Raw genomic sequence first — 18,899 nt, 5'->3', positions numbered from 1 at the left:
TCCAGGCCCGAGTCACTAGACAGATAGTCGTCAACGGCATCCTCAGCTTCAGACATGGTGTCTTTAATGACTATTCTACATGCCATCTCTGTCCTTTATCCCTATGACAGGTTATTTTTACTCTCAAGACCCAGCCCAGATCTGGAGGGTGGCAGAGCAGCTGGAAGTGGGCATGGTTGGCGTTAACGAAGGATTGATCTCCACTGTGGAGTGCCCGTTTGGCGGCGTGAAGCAATCTGGCCTTGGGCGAGAGGGGTCCAAGTATGGCATTGATGAGTATCTGGAACTCAAGTATGTGTGTTTGGGAGGCTTGTAGGATTGTTCAGTCCTTAAAAAATAAAAAAGGAAGCTTATCTACATATAGGAGAACATGCCATCCATTACTTTAAATAAACTTATAGGTCATCTGGATTTGAATTTTTTAAAGCTCATCCAGTCCTCGGAATCTTAAGCAGATACGAATCCTACCCCTCCCCTTAGCTAACTAGGGACCAATAGGTGCCACGTGCCTGTGACTGCAGACTCCTCAAGAACCAGCACTGGATTTATAGATTGAAGCCCTGGAACCCCACCACAACCCAATGTGTCTCAGAGCAAGGTGCAGCTGGCCCCTGTGGCCCCATCACAAGGGCTTGATCTCTGCCTGGTCGATGACGTGGCCGTCTCCCACATGGCTCTGGAGCTTAGACCCAGAGGGCTGCCGGAGCGACCCTGAGTATGACTGTCAGCCTGGGCGGGGGGGGGGGGGGGGGGGGAGGGTACAACACCCCTGGCAATCTGCCAGCTCAGCACTAAAGACACTTGCTGTGTCTTCAGAGGTATTGCTGCAGAGGTTGAATCAATCGTTTTTAAGACTTCTGAAATAGCACGGAACTGCCTGTGCTTCTGTGAGGAATGAAGGAGCATCTCTCCCTTTTTGTGGATGACTTTTTAAACCGAAGTCCTCATCGTCCTAAATTTGCTGCTTAAAGATGGTATTTTCATTTCTGTCCTGTTTTCCATTTCGTCTTGTTTCCTTTAGGAAACCAGCCCAGGTATAAAGCACAGAGCAGCCGAGGCAGCCCAGTAGAGTGGAAGGCACACACAGAATGGCTCCTTCACTGAGGAGTAGCTTTGTTCTGTGGGCATGCTGTTCAGCAGCCGCCCTCCCTCATGGAGAGTGGAGATTCCCTATATGCCTTACTTAGCTCGGTGGAATGTTGTGAGCCTAAGAAAAAGTAAAAGTATTTGCAAAAGAATGAAAATTCGATGTAAGTACAATAGCCATTATTGTTACGAGCAGCACCACCCGGCCTCACTTGAGTATCCCACAGTGGCTTTGCCAAGAGAAGGGGAGGCAGGTGCCCACCTGCCCACCCACCCGAGCCTGAGTAAATGGTTGTCCCCTGCAGCCTGCTCCTTGTCCTCACAAGGGGCTGCTGCTTCACCTCCAGAAGAGAAATAGCACTTTCACCACCATAATCTCGAAAGGAAAAAGGACTTCTATAATTGCCAGTTCACCTTGTGGGAGAGGCACAAGACCTTGAATTTCAGGCCCCTCTTATCCAATAAGAGTTTTGACAGTTCATCATTTAAAAAAACAAAAAGAAAAACCCTGTGACTGGTGTTTCCTGTCACTCCAAGGAAAAACTCTGATTAAGAAAATTCTAGGCTTTTCTGATGGGTCTCCCACCCATCCTGATGTACGGAGGAAAAGGAATAAAGGCTGTTCCAGGCTGGACAGGCAGCCGTGAAGCTCCTTCCTTTCCCACTCTACCTTAAATGCAGAATCTATGACATTCCCTGGATATTCTGGGTAATGGAAGGGAGACATCAATGAAAGTAGTGCTAGAGGCAATTGCTCCTGAACCCCACCCAGTACTTAGCATTCCTCCCTGAGCCACGGGGGAGCTGTGGTTGTGTAACTCAAGATCAGCAGTGTCCCTGTGCACAGGGACGACAGCCAGTCTTGGGGCTGCCTTGCATTTGGCCTGGATTATGCCACCCGGATCCCGAGGCCCAAGTCCACCTCCTAGTGTCATGCATTGCCCAGGCCCTGCCAAGAACTGCATACATAGCATATTCACAGCTGATTTCTAGGTTTTACCTTTAGGTCTTAGGTGGTTTTATATATCATCCTAATTACTTAATATTTGGGTGTGTCCATCTGTTTTCTATTAACAATAAAAATGCTGTAACATTTTTTAGAAGTCTGGAATACTGATGGTTGGAGGTGTCTGGGGGAATAACATGCACATAAGTTTGTAACTTTGTAAACCAGTGGATTCCTTGGCTGGGTGGCAGGCTGTCAGGTTCTTTGTATATTTGGCTCACAGGTATATAAATTAAAGGCCAGAGGCTCATTGCCATATCTTTGATTAATTTTGTAATTAAAATAATTTGAAAAGGAAATAGCTTTACTGTTTGGTAAAATTTTCTGGGTTGGGAGAAGAAAGAAAAGTGTTTTTAAATGAACTTTTGTTGGTTATTTTTTCAATAAAGTAACCATATGTGATGGATGGAATTTTTTTTAAAATATATTTTACAGCATGAAAAGGACCATTAGACTGGGGGTTGACAAACTACAGCCCACTGGCCAAATCGGGCCTGCCACCTGTTTTTGTACAAAGCGGAGCTAAGAATGGTTTTTATATTTCCAAGTGGCTGGAAGAAAGTCAAAAGAATAATAATATTTCATGACACATGAAACTATATGGAATTCAGATTTCAGTGTCCATAAACAAAATTTTATTGGAACACAGCCACACTCGTTCATTTACTGTATGATCTATGGCTTCTTAGTTGGCAGAATTGAGTACTTGCAACCAAGACAGGATGGCCTGCAAAGCCTAAAATATTTACTCTTTGGCTCTTGACAGAAAACGTTTGCCAACCCCTGATCCATACCAAGAGAGAGAGATTGACCTTTCTGCGTTTATCAGGCATTATTTGTTTTTATTGAACACTGGCTGTGTAAAAAGTACTTTTCTGGGCATTGTTCCAATAAATTCTCATTGAGGACTTCCCAGCAATTATCACATAACTCAAATGAAATTACCTAGGTAACGAGTCTATTGGCCTTAAAAAAACGCTTCCTAATTTATTTCCCCAGCTAGGCAGGGATTCTCATTAAAAGAGCTCTTCTGTTCTCGTTATCCCTTTGAGTGGCTTTTAAATACGATTTTATGTCAAATGCTGTTTCTTCTACTTTTATTCTCATGGAAAGACTCAGTGAAAATGAAGATCAGAAGCACAGTGCAAATAAATATATTTTATTCTTAACTGATATTGTTAACTTTAATTTGTGCCACATGACTGCCTTCTCTGAAGGCTGGAGCCCAGGGTTTTCATTATTCATGTGTGGCTATTTCAGATAGCAGTTTACTTGAATAATATTTATGCTGTGATTTTTTTCATGCTGTATTTTGTGAGATAAAACTTGGGAATAAGTGTAACAGGAAGTGTGTAAACATTTTGCTTTTTAAATGTGCACATTACTCATTTTCCAGTTTTTAATAATTGTGTTTGTCTATCAGTGTCTTGTCAGCATGTGTGTGTGTGTGTGATTAATAAATGTTGAATTAACAGAGTTTCCTATTTCTGTGTTAAGGTTTCTGATTGTGGCTTTTTGTCTTGCCAGTTCATCATTTGAGTTTGTCTCGGATATTATTAGACCTGTTCGGATATGTATGAAGGGTAGCAGAACATGTCACCCCAAAATATGCCACTTTGGCACAAGGATTATTGTGAGCTGAAGGCAATTGAGAAGAGGCAGAGACAAGAATAGCTCTCTGCCCTCTCCCTATTTGCCTAGAAGCAGGATGTAAATTTACAAAGGTGTCCTCCCCTCCCCAGAGGGACAAAGGTTAATCACAGAGACACCTCCAGACCCATCAGCCTGGAAAGGGCCCCAGAAGAATCTATAGAACAGATTTTACTAACTAGCCTTTATCTCCGCCCTTGGAAGCCTACAACTGCTTTCCATTGTTGGTCATTTCTCCACAAATTTATTGTTCTTTGTTGAAGATGCTGTATAAGCTGGAGTTCTAAGCCACCTCTTTGAGTTACTCATGTTTCTCTGGTTATCTTCCATGTGTCCAGGAGGTATACATGTTCATAAGCTTCTGTTTGTTTTTCTTGTGTTAATCTGTCTTTTATTACAGACGTCTCAGACAAGAACTCAGAAGGGCAGAGAGCGAATTACTTTTCCTCTCCTGCCTGTGTAAATGGTACTCCCTTCCCAGAGAGCTGCTAGTCCGTGAGTGCCTAGGGCCAGGAGCCTGCCTGTGAAATTTAGTACCCTAGCATCTACAGGAGGGCCCATCCATGGTCATGCTCATTAAATGTTTGCCGAACTAAACTGAGAATTTACCTGATTTGCAGATGCGGCTGCCTAAGAAAGGGTTGTACCCAAGTCTTTTAACTTTTTATTTTGAAATAAACATACACTCACAGGAAGTTGCGGAAGTAATAGATTCTTGTATACCCTACACCCAGCGTCCCCCAGTGGTTAACATCTTACATAACTAACACAACATCAAAACCAGGAAATACATACTGTTAACACAGGCTTTATGCCAATTTCAGCAATTTTTACATGCACTCATTTGTGCGTGTGTGTGTGTGTGATTATATGTGTGTGTGCATGTACTTGTACCGGGTTTTATCACCTCAACAGACAGATTTGTGTAGCCACCACCACAATCAAGATACGGAACTGTTTCATCAACACCAAGGAAATCCCTTTATAGTTAGTTAGCTTTGAAAGTACAATCACTTGGGAAGGTTTTTTATTTTTTAACTTTTCATTTAAGTGTAACGTACATGCAAAACATGGTGCGTAAGTGAATAAATGAACAGCCCGCTGAATTTTCACAAACTGAACACACCCCGGAACCAGCACCCAGGGCAAGCGGCGGAACCCTCCCAGAATGTGTCGTGCCCCTTCCGGAATGACTGGTTTGCTTTTCAGTGAAGTCTGTGGACTGCAGGTCTCTCTTGAGGGCTACGTGCTGGGAACGTCTCACTTTTCCCCCCAAGATCAACAGGATAATGCTTCAGCTTTGGGGAAACTTTAACTTTTATGCTAAGTCTTAGGCTAACTCAGACTTACCGCAGAACTTTTTTTTTTTCAGTAATGGAAAGTCATCGCGGTTGAGATTATAAAGGTTTGATTCATTTACTTTGGGAAGCACGGTTTTGGTCTCTCAGTAAATGAATACAGAGCCCTTACAGGACTGAGGATTCTCCAGGAGCCGTTTACTTATTTTCGCTAAAATACAACAGTCCCACCTCCATACCAGCATCTTTACCTCCACAAGTATTTACCTCACTGAAGTTGCTAATGGATTAGGTTAAATGACTTGGAAAGGAGGGGACTGGTTTGAGGGAGAAAAAACAATCCCCCCAAATGGATATATTGTATGATTCCGTTTATATGAAACTCTGGAAAATTCAAGCTAATCTATAGTGACAGCAGATCAATGACTGGGGAGGGAGAGATGACAAAGGGTCACAAGGAAATTTTATCTTGATTGTGGTGATAGTTTCACAGTTGTTCATACTTCAAAACTTACGTTGTACTCTAAGTATGTGCAGTTTATTATGGCAGTTATACCTCCATACACTATTTTTTTTTTTTAAGTCAACAAAGCTTCAGCTCCAAGACTTTTAACTCAATCCATTAGCTCTTTGTCTCCAGTCAACCCCTATTAGCTGCATAACAGGGTGTCAGTGCTTATGACGGCCTGGCATGGCTGTGAGGTTTCAGGGAATCAATAGATAACACCTCACTCTTCCGAAGTTCGAAGCCGAGCAAGTGATGCAGGAGTTACACAGATGGAATACAAAATATCAGCCTGATTATTGACAGGAACCAGATCAGGGGATGTAGCTTAAACACACCCTTCAATGTAATTTGCATTCCCCCACCCCCAACTGTGGGCCTTCTCCAGCAAGGGCCGACTGCCCTGGTGTGCACCTACCCTCTCTGCAGAGAGAAGGCAGGCAGAGCTGAGCATGCTTAACGCCTCTCAAACTCTGGTCCTCCCATGGGAAGGGAGCCAGGGGTGTTGTCCAAGGCTTCAGCAAATTTTTTCTAGAAAGGGCCAGATAGTAGATATTTTGGGCTTCGGACACAGTCTCTGTTGAAACTACTCAACTCTATTGTAGCACAAAGCAACCACAGACAACACGCAGACGAATGAATGTGCATGTGTTCCAATAAGCCTTTATTTATGGACACAGAAATCTGAACGTCATGTAAGTTCCACGTGTCACAAAATATTCTTATGATTTTTTTTCAACCATTTGAAAACGTGAAAATCATTTTTAGCTCATGGGCCACACAAAACAGGTCATGGGCCAGTTGGCTGACTCCTGGGGAATCATCTACACAGAAGCATAAAGAAAAAGTGTTTCCCCCCTAACAACAACTAGGTGTTACGTAAAATACAGACACGTTTATTTAGATTAGCACATAGGTTTAATAGTGTCATATTAGAGATGATACCCTGTCAATACATGGGGAAAAATAATACATTTTTTAAAATAAAGCCAAGACTTAAGTCAAAGTCCATGATAGCTTGGTCACACACAAAAAGAATGGTACTACCTCTTCATCCCTGCCCACAAGGGAGGCATCACTGGCATGCTGCGTGGATGTTCTCTTACCTCCAGCAGGTTCTTTAATCATAAACATGCTTGGCCTCTTAATGTGGACTTGAATCCTCCTTCATGGATTTTTTTTTTTTTTTGAGGAGGATTAGCCCTGAGCTAACATTTGCCACCAATCCTCCACTTTTTTGCTGAGGAAGATTGGCCCTGAGCTAACATTCATGCCCATTTTCCTCTACTTTATATGTGGGGTGCCTGCCACAGCATGGCTTGGTAAGCAGTGTGTAGGTCCATGCCCAGGATCCAAACTGGTGAACCCAGGGCTACCGAAGCAGAGTGTGTAAACTTAACCACTAGGCCACTGGCCAGCCCCGCTCCTTCATGGATTTTTAACCAGCAATGAAGAGTCTTATTAGCCTTTGAGTCCTACAAATGCCCTCTCTCACATCATAGGGCCCTGCTCTTCTGTCTAGCCAAAGCTCTTGGAGAGCTTTACCTTCCAAAGGTTCTTAATGATAAGCACACCAAAGAACCCTGGCTGTCATTCCACCTCATGCTCTGCTCCTCTGATAAGTGGGATAACGAGGACCCACTTTCTGATCACTAGTGTGGTGTTTATTTTTGATTCACGATAGCATTGAGATCCTTCTTGTGGAAGGAGCAGACAGGCTGGGCTGGGAGGGCCAGGGGCAGAAAAGGATGAGTGGCAGAAGCTGCACTTGGCAAACCAAGAGGGGGCCCAGGGCTGATCCCACAGGAGAGACAGGGAGGCGTCTCTCCCTTTGTCTTTTGTTCTCTTCACACATCAAAAGGAGTTCCTCTTAGTCCTAGGAACAGAGGGCCCAAGAGGTCCCCCAGAATTTGCCCTCCAACAGTTAGGGGCGGGAGTTCTTTGTGTCGTGGAGGGAGGAGGGTGGAAAGCATGGACTTTACGCTTAAAATTTTCCATTCAATTCCCAGATCCACTACTTTTTGGGCAAGTTACTTAATCTTTCTGGGCCTTCAGATCACTATCTACAACAAGAGAATAATAACATCTCCTTTTCAAGGATGATTGTAAGGATCAATTGAGTATGTGAGACACGTGTATTATGCACATAAAGCCCTTAACGATGATTGCTCCCTTCTTCATTGTGCTCTACTGACCTCATATTTGGCCTGTCATCCTCTATGCCAGGAGTTTTTGCTTTTGCATTAAAATAACATAACCCTGCTCACTAGGTAGGGCAGATTTTAAGTTTATGAAGATAAATATTGGTGTAAAATCATCACATTTTCCTTCTAACACCATAGATAGTATTGAACTGGCTAGCAATACAGAAAGTGTAGGCATAAGCAAAGGAATTATTTTAAAAATAAAATTACACTCCTATACTTTTTAGTTCTGCCATTCCTCATAAAGTCCAATAATTGAAAACAAGATGATTTCATGAGGATGAGTATTACCGGCGAGAATCAAAGCACCTGGAAGCTCATTTTTTTCAAGGGCCCACAGGAACTATTTTCTCTCTTGCTCCAGCCCTGATGATTTAAACCTGATGGTTTAATTGCCTTTCTTCTCTACTTCATCATAGCAAAGCATCCTAGATTTCCCCTCATGTTCCAGAAACTTGTGCAATGGAATATTGTTTAGGTGTGGTCATGCTGGAGGCCACAACGCTGGCTCTATCTGTGATGGGCCCCACCTCTCATCCCAAACTTCCCACAAAGAATGCCAAGGGCACCACCCAGGCCACCAGCCTGAGGACCATGGGTGGAGAGGGAACTATGATCAGCCAACCAACTTGTCAGACTACAATTAACTCCAGTTCTTCGCTCTGGCATGCTGCTTTGTGGCTGGGGATGGTTTAAATTTTTTTTTCATATATTGAAAATGACTTATTTAGTAGAAAAACTTTTAATAAATATATTTTTAAACATATGAAGTGAATGTCTACGTCAAGTTGTTACTATGGAAAGTACCTTAGGGGCCGATCATGAGCGGACCATCCTAATGAAGATGTTGTTTTCGGAGTTGGGAATATATACAGAGTTGCTGAGTCATTATCCCTGCCTATGGCAGGCCAACTGCATGGCCTATATAGTTCATACTCAGTAAATATTTAATGGAGGAATCATCACTTTTATTGTGTTTCATGTAAACTGGGGCTAAGAGAAGCCTCAGCGTAGTTTGTTTCTCTAAAAGAAAGAAAAGGTAAAGGATGTTAAAATGCTAGTTCAACTTCCAACCTACAAGTCATTGAACCCCACCTCCCTTTCTGTTGCCTCCAGTCCTCAGAAAACAATTCTTTTTGAGATCTTGAACTTCCAAGAGAGAGCACCAAAATGGCGGTTGGTGACAGCAAAGGAGCGAAAACAGGAGGGCCTTGCTCTGCGTGGGGGTCGCACTCAGCACAGAAAACTTGCTGCACAGAAGACAACCCGCACCTCAGAGACACTATTTAGTAAACACAGCCATCGACTTTATGGGTCCTACCAAGAAACCATGTTCAGAAAGTTGTCCTTAAAAGCAATCCAAGCTCCTAGGAGAAATCAGCCCTCTTTAAATCCATGTGTAAGTCACCTAACAGGTCTGCAGACACGAACAGGTGTTAATCTTTAACATAGGCAATATAATACTGTGCCAGCTACAGAAACACAAAACTCTTTTAAGTATATACCTTAGCATCTTACCCAGCCTTTATTCCTATTAACAAGCGTCCCAGTTTAAAAAGCAATGTTTTTGTTTTGTTTTGTGTCTTGAAAACCCCAAGAAAACAGGTCTTTTAAACTATAGGGACACACACCCAGCCCAGAGTGAAAGGACGTTCATGCGCTGTTCTAACAAGAGTTAGTTTCGTGTTTTAACTCCCATTGACTGGTCCCGGATTGAAGGATTCCTGCGGGGGTCCTTTCGTTTTACAGCTGCTCCATTATCTGTCCTTTGAGCAATAGCTGAAGGAAGCCCCGTTTCTGAGGGAGCCATTCATGGAAACGTTCGGATTGCCTCTCTCCATCCTTTCTCGGCTGAAGATTGTGTCCTGATCACTGTCAAACTCCGACTCGGACACCATCAGGCTGGAGTTGTGCTCTGTGCTTCGGTGCTTGATACCTAGGGGGAAGCAGACAGGCGCAAAGGGCATTGTTCACTCTCAGCTGTCCTTCCCGTTGCAGGTCACGTGCAGAGCCTGGGACTGTGCTCTCTGCACCTTCAAAGCTCACACACAGCAGGAGGTTGGGGTTTCCCAGTGAGTAATAACAGGGCTTTGGAATCACACCCGAACTTGAGCCCAAGCTTTGACACGTACCAGCTGTGTGACCCTGGGCAGGATACAGATACTTAACCTCTGGGCCTTCAGGCCCCTGTGTATTAAACTGGGAGATAACAAAGCATCTACTCCATGGGTTTATGGGAGTGGAGGCCCTCTGATCAGGCCTCCCCAAGATGCGCCACTTTGACATGGGGAATATTTTGAGCTAATGGCAATCGAGACCCTGAGGGCTCAAGAGAAACTTTTACCTGTCCCTTAAAGGATTTAAATTGGGGGCCTTGCCCATAATAAGAGTTATTACCAGAAATACCTTTTTATGACCTATCTGTATGTCAGGGCAAACTTCCATTAGTGAAAACCTGCTCTTCTTATCCTCCCGTGAATTACCGTCCTCCCCTCTGAAGCCTCAGGCCCCCATCCCACCCCTTAGCTCAAGATGGCATATATACCTCACTTTACCCTTCTGTCTCCGATCCTCTCAAGTATGTGAGGTTCCCGTATGCATGAAATTAATTAAATTTGATTTTCTCCTGTTAATCTGTCTCGTGTCAATTTAATTCTTAGACTAGCCAGAAGAACGTAGAAGAGCAGAGGGAAATTTCCTCCTCTCCCACGTGAGGAGAAAGTGAAGCAGTGCTTATAAAGCTCTTGCCCAGAGTTTCGCACACACTAAGCGCTCAATAAATGTAAGCTGTTACAATTTTACTATTTGGGTCAGTTAAACATTTTTGGGAGAATGTGATTGCCAGGGGTCAAAATAAGAGACTGAACAGGGATAAGATACGATCTCTGCTCTCAAGGAATTTATAGTGTCTAAGGGTTTAAGACAAAGACTCATGGGAAAATGGTTCATAACACGCAAGACATTTTTAAAAATAAATCTTCTATGAATCAAGAAGAGATAAAGCACACACTTAAAAGCTGAGGTTGCTTCAGTGATGTTTCACATAGGACGGGATTTGAAGAGAGTAGATGTGGACAGAAGAACAAGGGAGGGGCACGGAGCATGCAGAGGCATCCAGAAATATTTGAAGAAAACAGTGTGGCCCAATGATTCATGGAGGAAATAATGAAAGAGAGGCTGGGACCTCACAGAAAAGCACATGAGTACAAGGTAAGCCGTGAAGCTTGGATTTTATCTTATAAGCAAAGGAGTAACATGATTAAAATGTGGTTTCAAGATATGACTAAAACTACAGTGTGTAGGATGGAAGGAAGATGGAGAGCGACAGGAGAGCAGACTGCACCACAGAGCAGTGCAGGGTGGAGGAAGGGAGCATGGGGCCCGGGAGCAGATGCCTGGTCCAACCTGCCTTTGGCACTGACGCACTCTGACTTGGGCAACTTGCTAAACTTTGTGCCTCAGCTTCCTCTTCTCTAAAATGGGGATAACCATAGCACAGATCTCATAGAGGTGTTTATAGGATTGGAATTAAATGGGTACAGAGCTTAGAACAGTACCTAGTACATATTAAACATTAAACACCTGTTGACTATTACTGTCAGCACCATTAGTCCAGAAGTGAGATCATAAGATCCGAACTAGGGTGGTGGTAAGGAGAATGATGAGGAAAGAGGGCAAGATGGGGTGGTTGGAGTTGGGACAAGGCACTCTGACCAAGTACCAATGACCGAGGTCTAGAACCTGGTAATAAGAACAGGGTTCTGTGGATAGAAACAGGAAAGTCAGAAGGAAGAGTGCATTTCAGGAGGAAGGTGGGTGAGATAATGCAACCTACGGCACTTTGAGCTCTTAGGTATGAAACTTCTGATAGTAAATTATGTAAAGTAAATGGTGAGCCCTCAATAAATATACAGTAAAATTTGTATTTCCTGTGAAGCTTTTCCTGCCAAAGCCCCCAACCACACTCTCCATACACCATCAGTCCCTCAGCCTCTGTGCGCCCACAGGGCACCATCCCTGCTTCTGTAGGACTCCTTGCTCTCTGGTATAATTATCCTCCCCTGGGCTGTGAGCTCCCGTGAAGGCAGGCCTATCCTCCATTCTTCGCCCTTCGTCCAGGGCCTACCCTGAGTCAGTGCATAGGGTAGGCCCTCCAAAGTTACTGTGGACAGCGGGGTGCCTCTCACAACTGTCAAAGTGATTCCGGCCCTCTGTAAGAATTTAGTTATAAATCCAGAATTAGGACAAATCCGTGGAATCGGTGCGAAGCAGCCTCAGAGGGCTAGAGAAGGTTGAATCAGTCTCCAAGAGTTAACACAGGAGAATCAAAAAGGTTAACTGAGGTAGACAAGAGGTAGTTCTAAGCATAGACATGCATTTACTTTGTGAAGAAAGTCAATTTTCTGTAAAAAAAACAAACCCTTTGTGTCCATCCATATACAGTTAATTAGCTAATGCAGCTGCTGGAAAATGTTTGATTTTGAAGTCCAAATGTTATTTTGCTGCATTTCTGTGTAGCTGACCTACAGGGAACAGCATTCAGAGATGAGTGGGGGTGAAAGGGCATCACAGGCCGTGCACCCTGCGGCCATGCATAGAGAAAAGCCAGGCCCCGGGACACCTGTTTGAAGCGCACCTTTGTCCTGCAGTCACTGGTCGGCGCTCAACTGATAACAGGCATTTCAGATCCTTGCCCCATTAACGTCTCAAAGCACTGTGCCAAAATGTCCTTAAATTCATAATACAGCTACTGCCTCCCGGTGAGCACAGCCTTAGGTTGACGTAGATGGTTTTCTTCACAGAAGCGCAGCCTCCCTCTTCCTGCCCAGTTCACGTGCTGCCTCTGGCCTTCTGCTCTCCCTTCACCCAGGACACTCTCGGGCAGATACTTGGATTACATCATTTCAAGATACTAAGAAAGCATCTTGGAGGTTGTCTTACCATATTTGGGCCTCAGCTCCATCCTTTCCTGGTCATCCATGTTATCCAGGATGGTGTACTTTGTTTTTTTCCTTATTTTAGTCCTTTTTCGCCTGAAAGGAACAATGAAAAGCTCAACTCAGATTCTCAGGATGGTAACTGGGATCCAGGATTTAAAACATGTGAAGGACACCAAAGGAAATCTTTTGCCTTTAGAATGTTATTACATTCTGTTGATTGGCATCTTTTACTAATGATAAGCATACAGGGTGAGGTCTGAGTTCAGTGGGACTGAAGTACTTCACGCATCTTGAAGAAGCACTCTCAGAAGTAGGAACAGCCACACCACTATGGCCCACTAACTGCAGGCTGTCAGCTCAGCCGCGGGCTGGGGGACCAGGGACCTTTATAGCAACCCTCAATCCCTGTGTCAGCCCAGCGAGCTTTTCTCCTGGAGTAAGTCTTAGTTCAGAAACACCTGGATAAGCAAGCTTCCCCCTGAACCTGTACTGCCCTGGCAAATCCAAAGATGCAGGAATGCAAAGATGACATAAACTACCAATCAGAACAAAACTCTAGAAACTACAATAAATTCCCCAAATTAATTAGCAACAACTCAGTTTTTTATTTTTTCACAGCACATAGAACAACTGGGCTGGACCTGTGTGCCTCATCCTGTGCTTCAGAGGATTATTGAAAATACACCTCAAAACCACGGTAAGGTGTGGAGAGAATGAACAGTAGTTTCTGAGCACAAAGACAGTTTTCTGATAGCTTGGTGAGTAACAGCACGGGGTAGCACCTACTAGCTGGGTGACTTTGAGATAATTTTCTGATACTTCTGTAACTCCATATTCCCACCTGTAAATTGGGAGAAGGAATAGTCCCTTTCTCATTGGGTTGATGGGAGGACTAGATAATACATATAAAGCACTTAGAGCCATTAATCACAATGGCAAACACTTAATAAATATCCACAGTCAAGCACTATCATTATTGTCTGCTTGATACACGTGTCACAAAGCTGCAGGATTTTTAAAGCCAAGCACAGCGGGGTGACCAGTATCCCAGATGGCTCTGGGAAAACTTAATGGGATTTAGCCCTGTAAGGCCTGTGCCTGTGCTCTCCATCGCCAGTCTTACCTTTGGGAAAGTAAGCACAAAACTAAAATAATTTTTAATTGGTCTATGAAAAGTAACGGTTAATTATGGTATACCGTTATCTGTTTTATCATGTCTTCTTTAGAGAGCATTTTATAGTGTTTCATAAGTGGACCCAATGCTGTCTTCTAAGGATTTCAAGAGATTAATCGGTATCCCCACGAATCTCCTCACAGAGGGTTGGGCACAGAGTTCTGGAAGATTCCGACAATGGGGCACCTCTGGGGCCTCTCATAGGTCAGCTCCATGGAAAAAGGAAGAAGGGAAAACCTAAAGCAAAACCTCTCTTTGGTGATGGTATCACCTGGCTTAAAGATTTGCATTTATTAAACAGAATTCAGGAAGATTCGATGTTGCCTCACACAGGTCAAATACTCAAAATCTACAACTGGTATCAGCGTTCCTTTCTCACTGAGGGTGGACCAGTCAGGCCACTCATTGTTCGAGTGAACATAATGTGAGACTTGTAGAAAGTAATACTAGATTTGATACTGAATCATTGAACCTTCTAGAAAATATGAGCACTGTAATGAGAAAAAGCTGCCTCGAGTATTATTCCATTTCCCTAGGCACATATGCTTTGTGGGGAAGAATGCACTATAAAGTACTTCCCCCCCTTAATTTATCAATTAAGAAATAATTGATATTCATCACTGTATAAGTTTAAGATGTACAGCATGATAATTTGATTTACATATATTGTGAAATGATTACCACAATAGGTTCAGCTAACATCCATCTTCTCATCTGGATACAATAAAAATAAAAGAAAGGAAAAAAGGAAAAAAATGTTCCACTTGTGATAGAACTCTTAGGATTTACTCTCTTAACTTTCCTATATGTCATACATCAGTGTTAGGATAAAGTCCTTTTAAAGTCTAGTTTGTCTTCATAAAAAGAGTGATTGTCAAACAGTTCAGCAGTTTAACAAACCCAAGCAAAAGCCACTAATGCTGTCATATCCCATTTAATGATGTGTCTTGATTTCAAGGAAGTAAATAAGCAAGCACACCAGGTACCTCTTGCAGCAGCAGACGCAAAGCCAAGTTAAACCCCCAGTGAGCACTACGAGAGTGAGAGCCAGCACTGTCACATAGAATACGCTCCACTCTGAAAAAGAAAACCAGGTGGACATGGTTACATACTACTTGCAAAACAAGTTTATGTCAATGATTCGCAACGCATATTTTGAGTCCTGTAATTATAAGCAAAGGCCATCTGTGGTGTTGATCACACCGCCTCGGTCTGGCAGCAGAGGACAAGCAAGGTCAAATACACATAATTCAAGAATAACCTAAAGGCACCCTAGTTTTGTCCAATTGGTTCAGGGACCTCATGGAGTACATATTTCATGCTGACTTGAGAACAGAATAGTTGGAAAAAACTAAAATTAATCACTTAGGAAGTAATGCCTCTGAAACACCCACGAATGGCACATCAAAATATTTGATCCAGAATCACAAAAATCACAACCTTCCTGCCCAAAATAGTTCTGGCTTGATTTTAATAAGGTAAATAAAGTATTTTTATGGCTGCCTATGATATGAAGATGCTTTTCACAGAGCCAGACGGCAATTCAGAAGCTACCTGATCTTCATTCCTTCCACATCCTTGCAGAAATCCAGTGGGAAAAGCTTTGCAACAGCAATTCAGGAACAGAGACACCCAGGGAGCAAAGACACAAGGTTTAATTCTATTAAATGTTATACACGCTCCCTGGATTAATGATCTAAGGGCTGGTTATCTTCACATTTTTATATGGTAGTGAGTGGGAACATAATTTGGCAATCAGTTCTTACAATTCTTTCTGCCAATTATGTCATCTGGATCCCCAAGACAACAAATTTACTCTTACAAACAGACGGGCATTGAAATAGTTTCCTCCCCAGAAGAGACCTAAGGGCACCGGCTTGGCCAGCTGAGGTGGTGGCTCCCATTTCTGGTGCCCGCTTGGGCAGACAGCCTGGAAGAGTGAGCCAATTCTTGTGTTGATCTGATTCCAGCAGGTCCTCACAGGGGCCACTTCCTCAGAAGGCCACACAGAGCCCACGCCAAGGCAGGTGCAACCTAGACCCAGCCCACATGGCCCAAAGAACTTTCTTAGCAATGCCAGCCATGGTTAGCCAAATCTGCTCTGCCAAATTGAATTTCCTCATCAGGAAGTTTTACAGAAAAGCCTTAAACACAGCCCCAGAATTGTGGGAGGATCTTAACTCACTACCAAGTGAGTTGGTTCACTTGGCTTCAGGTGAGAAAAGGGTTGAATGTTTACAGCTGCAAAGCTAGGAAGGCATTTCGGAAATTTCAGAATGAGTCGTCTTAAAGCTCATGCCACTGCCACGCCAGGACTCACCACAGTTGCTCTCGCCATCCCGGATATAGCGCTGGATCAGGTTCTCCATCCACAACTGAGAGCAGATGCAGCGCTTGGTGATGGGGTCACAGTGACCGTGGCCAGAACACTTCAGAAGGCAACCTGCAAGGAAGCGAGCGAGGCTGAGGTTACCACGGAGGAAAGGGGAATCCCCGGCTCCAGCTTGTGCATTTTCATAGCATAGGCCCTGAATAGATGCATCTTGTTGAGTCAAGAGCCTCTTATGGTGTGGACCAGGGTTCCAGGGATCGTGTCTCACTACTGACAATCTCATCAGGAAGCATCAAAATGCACCAGGTAACAAAAGCCTTAAAAAGGGAGCAAAAACGTAGCACCCTCTGGCCTAAGAAAGAATTCTTAGAATTTATCCAGTGAAAATAATTGGGGATATGGACAAAGATTTCTCTACACTGTAGCACTATTTAAAATCAACCTTAAAGTCCATGACTAGAGAAATGGTTGCCTAAGTTGTGGAACATGTCCAGGATGGAGTACCATGCAGCCCTAAGTATCTTACTGAGGGATAAATTTCGAAAGATTTGAGAAAATGATCATAATATGATTTGAAGTCAAAAAGCAAATTAAAAATATATGTCAAATTATCCTGATTGTAGTAAATGTTTCTAGAGATGGGGAAACTAGAAGGAAATATATCAAAATATTAACAAAAGTTATCTTTGCAGGGTGGGAATTCTAGACTCTAGAATAGAGGATAATTTTAATTTTTTTGCCTTTATAGGTATTCCAAATTTCCTACAACAAGTAAATATTATTTTTGTAGCTAGAAAAAAGGAGTTATTAAAAAAATTAAGTTACTCAGGGCTGGCCCCATGGCCGAGTGGTTAAGTTTGCACACTCCACTTTGGCAGCCCAGGGTTTCACCGGTTCAAAGCCTGGGCACAGACAGGGCACTGCTCATCAGGCCAGCTGAGGCAGCATCCCACATAGCACAACCAGAGGCACTCACAACTAGAATACACAACTATGTACTGGGAGGCTTTGGGGAGAAAAAGACGGAAAAAAAAAAAAGAAGATTGCCAACAGTTGTTAGCTCAGGTGCCAATCTTTAAAATAAAAAATTAAGTTACTCTGTTAGAGGTTTTGGCCAGAACAATTAGGCAAGAGAAAGGAATAAAAGGGATCTAAATAGGGAGTGAAGAAGTGAAACTCTCATTGTTTGCAGACAACATGATCTTATATAGAGAAAACCCTAAAGAATCCATCAGAAAACTATTAGAAATAATTAACAACTACAGAAAAGTTCCAGGGTACAAAATTAACTTACAAAAATCAGTTGCATTTCTATACTCTAATAACGAATTTAGAGAAAGAGCATTCAAAAATACAATTCCATGTACAACCGCAACTAAAAGAATATAAAATCTAGGAATAAATTTAACCAAGGAGGTAAAGGACTTATAAATGAAAACTATAGACATTATTCAAAGAAATAGAAGATGACATAAAGAGATGGAAAGAGATTCCATGCACATGGGTTGGAAGAATAAACATAGTTAAAGCGTCCATACTACCCAAAGCAATCTACAGATTCAATGCAATCCCAATCAGAATCCCAATGACATTCTTCACAGAAATAGAGCAAAGAATCCTAAAATTCATACGGGACAACCAAAGACCCCGAATTGCTAAAGCAATCCTAAGAAAAAAGAACAAAGCTGGAAGCACCACAATCCCTGACTTCAAAATGTACCTCAAAGCCATAGTAATCAAAACAGCATGGTACTGGTACAAAAACAGACACACAGTTCAATGGAACAGAACTGAAAGCCCCGAAATAAAACCACACATCTACGGACAGCTAATCTTTGACAAAGGTGCCCAGAACACACAATGGAGAAAAGACAGTCTCTTCAATAAATGGTGTTGAGAAATCTGGACAGCCACATGCAAAAGAATGAAAGTAGATCATTATCTCACACCATACACAAAAATAAACTCAAAATGGATCAAAGACTTGAAGATAAGTCCTGAAACCATAAAACTCCTGGAAGATAATATAGGTAGTACACCCGTTGACATCGAACAAAAAAGGATCTTTTTGAATACCATGTCTTCTCAGACAAGGGAAACAAAAGAAAAAATAAACAACTTCATCAGACTAAAGAACCTTTGCAAAGTCAAGGAAACTAGGATCAAAACAAAAAGACCACTTACCAATTGGGAGAAAATTTTTGCAAATCATATATCTGATAAGAGGTTAATATCCATAATAAATAAGGAACTCACATAACTGAACAACAAAAAAAAAACAGCCCCATCAAAAAATGGGCAGAGGATGTGTACATTTTTCCAAAGAAGATATACAGATGGCCAATAGACACATGAAAAGATGTTCAACATCACTAATCAACAGGGAAATGCAAAACCTGTGCATTTCCACCTCACGCCTGTTAAAATGGCTATAATCACTAAGACTAAAAATAACAAATGTTGGAGAGGGTGTGGAGAAAAGGGAACCCTCATACACTGCTGGTGGGAATGCAAACTGGTGCAGCCACAATGGAAAACAGTAAGGAGATTCCTCAAAAAACTGAAAACAGAACTACCATATGACCCAGCTATCCCACTACTGGGTGTCTACCCAAACAACTTGAAATCAACAATCCAAAACAACATATGCACCCCTAAGTTCATTGCAGCACTATTCACAATAGCCAAGACATGGAAACAATCC

At 42.7% G+C, this 18,899-nt stretch overlaps 2 protein-coding genes across 4 annotated transcripts in view; one reads left to right on the top strand and one right to left on the bottom strand.

Moving 5' to 3' along the window:
- ALDH5A1 (aldehyde dehydrogenase 5 family member A1) overlaps window positions 1–411 on the top strand; it is a 29,254-nt gene extending 28,843 nt beyond the window's left edge. Inside the window, exon 10 of the mRNA XM_046640408.1 lies at window positions 111–411. Coding sequence (XP_046496364.1) covers window positions 111–316 — 206 coding nt within the window. The 3' untranslated portion in view covers window positions 317–411. The remainder of the gene's footprint in view (window positions 1–110) is intronic.
- An 8,155-nt stretch (window positions 412–8,566) lies between these two features.
- KIAA0319 (KIAA0319 ortholog) overlaps window positions 8,567–18,899 on the bottom strand; it is a 91,600-nt gene continuing 81,267 nt past the window's right edge. For 2 of the 3 annotated variants that reach the window (XM_046640616.1, XM_046640615.1), the window contains exons 18-21: window positions 16,184–16,306; window positions 14,850–14,940; window positions 12,691–12,782; window positions 8,567–9,685 (exon numbers count right to left, since the gene is read on the bottom strand). In XM_046640616.1, the coding sequence (XP_046496572.1) occupies window positions 9,507–9,685; window positions 12,691–12,782; window positions 14,850–14,940; window positions 16,184–16,306 (485 nt within the window). In that variant the 3' untranslated portion in view covers window positions 8,567–9,506. Of the gene's footprint in view, window positions 9,686–12,690; window positions 12,783–14,849; window positions 14,941–16,183; window positions 16,307–18,899 lie in introns of those variants that run through there. The other variant, XR_006885371.1, reaches the window with a different exon arrangement.

This window comes from Equus quagga, chromosome 15 (genome assembly GCF_021613505.1).
Source record: "Equus quagga isolate Etosha38 chromosome 15, UCLA_HA_Equagga_1.0, whole genome shotgun sequence".
Taxonomy (NCBI): Eukaryota; Metazoa; Chordata; class Mammalia; order Perissodactyla; family Equidae; genus Equus; species Equus quagga.
This window is presented reverse-complemented; position numbering and strand designations above follow the sequence as displayed.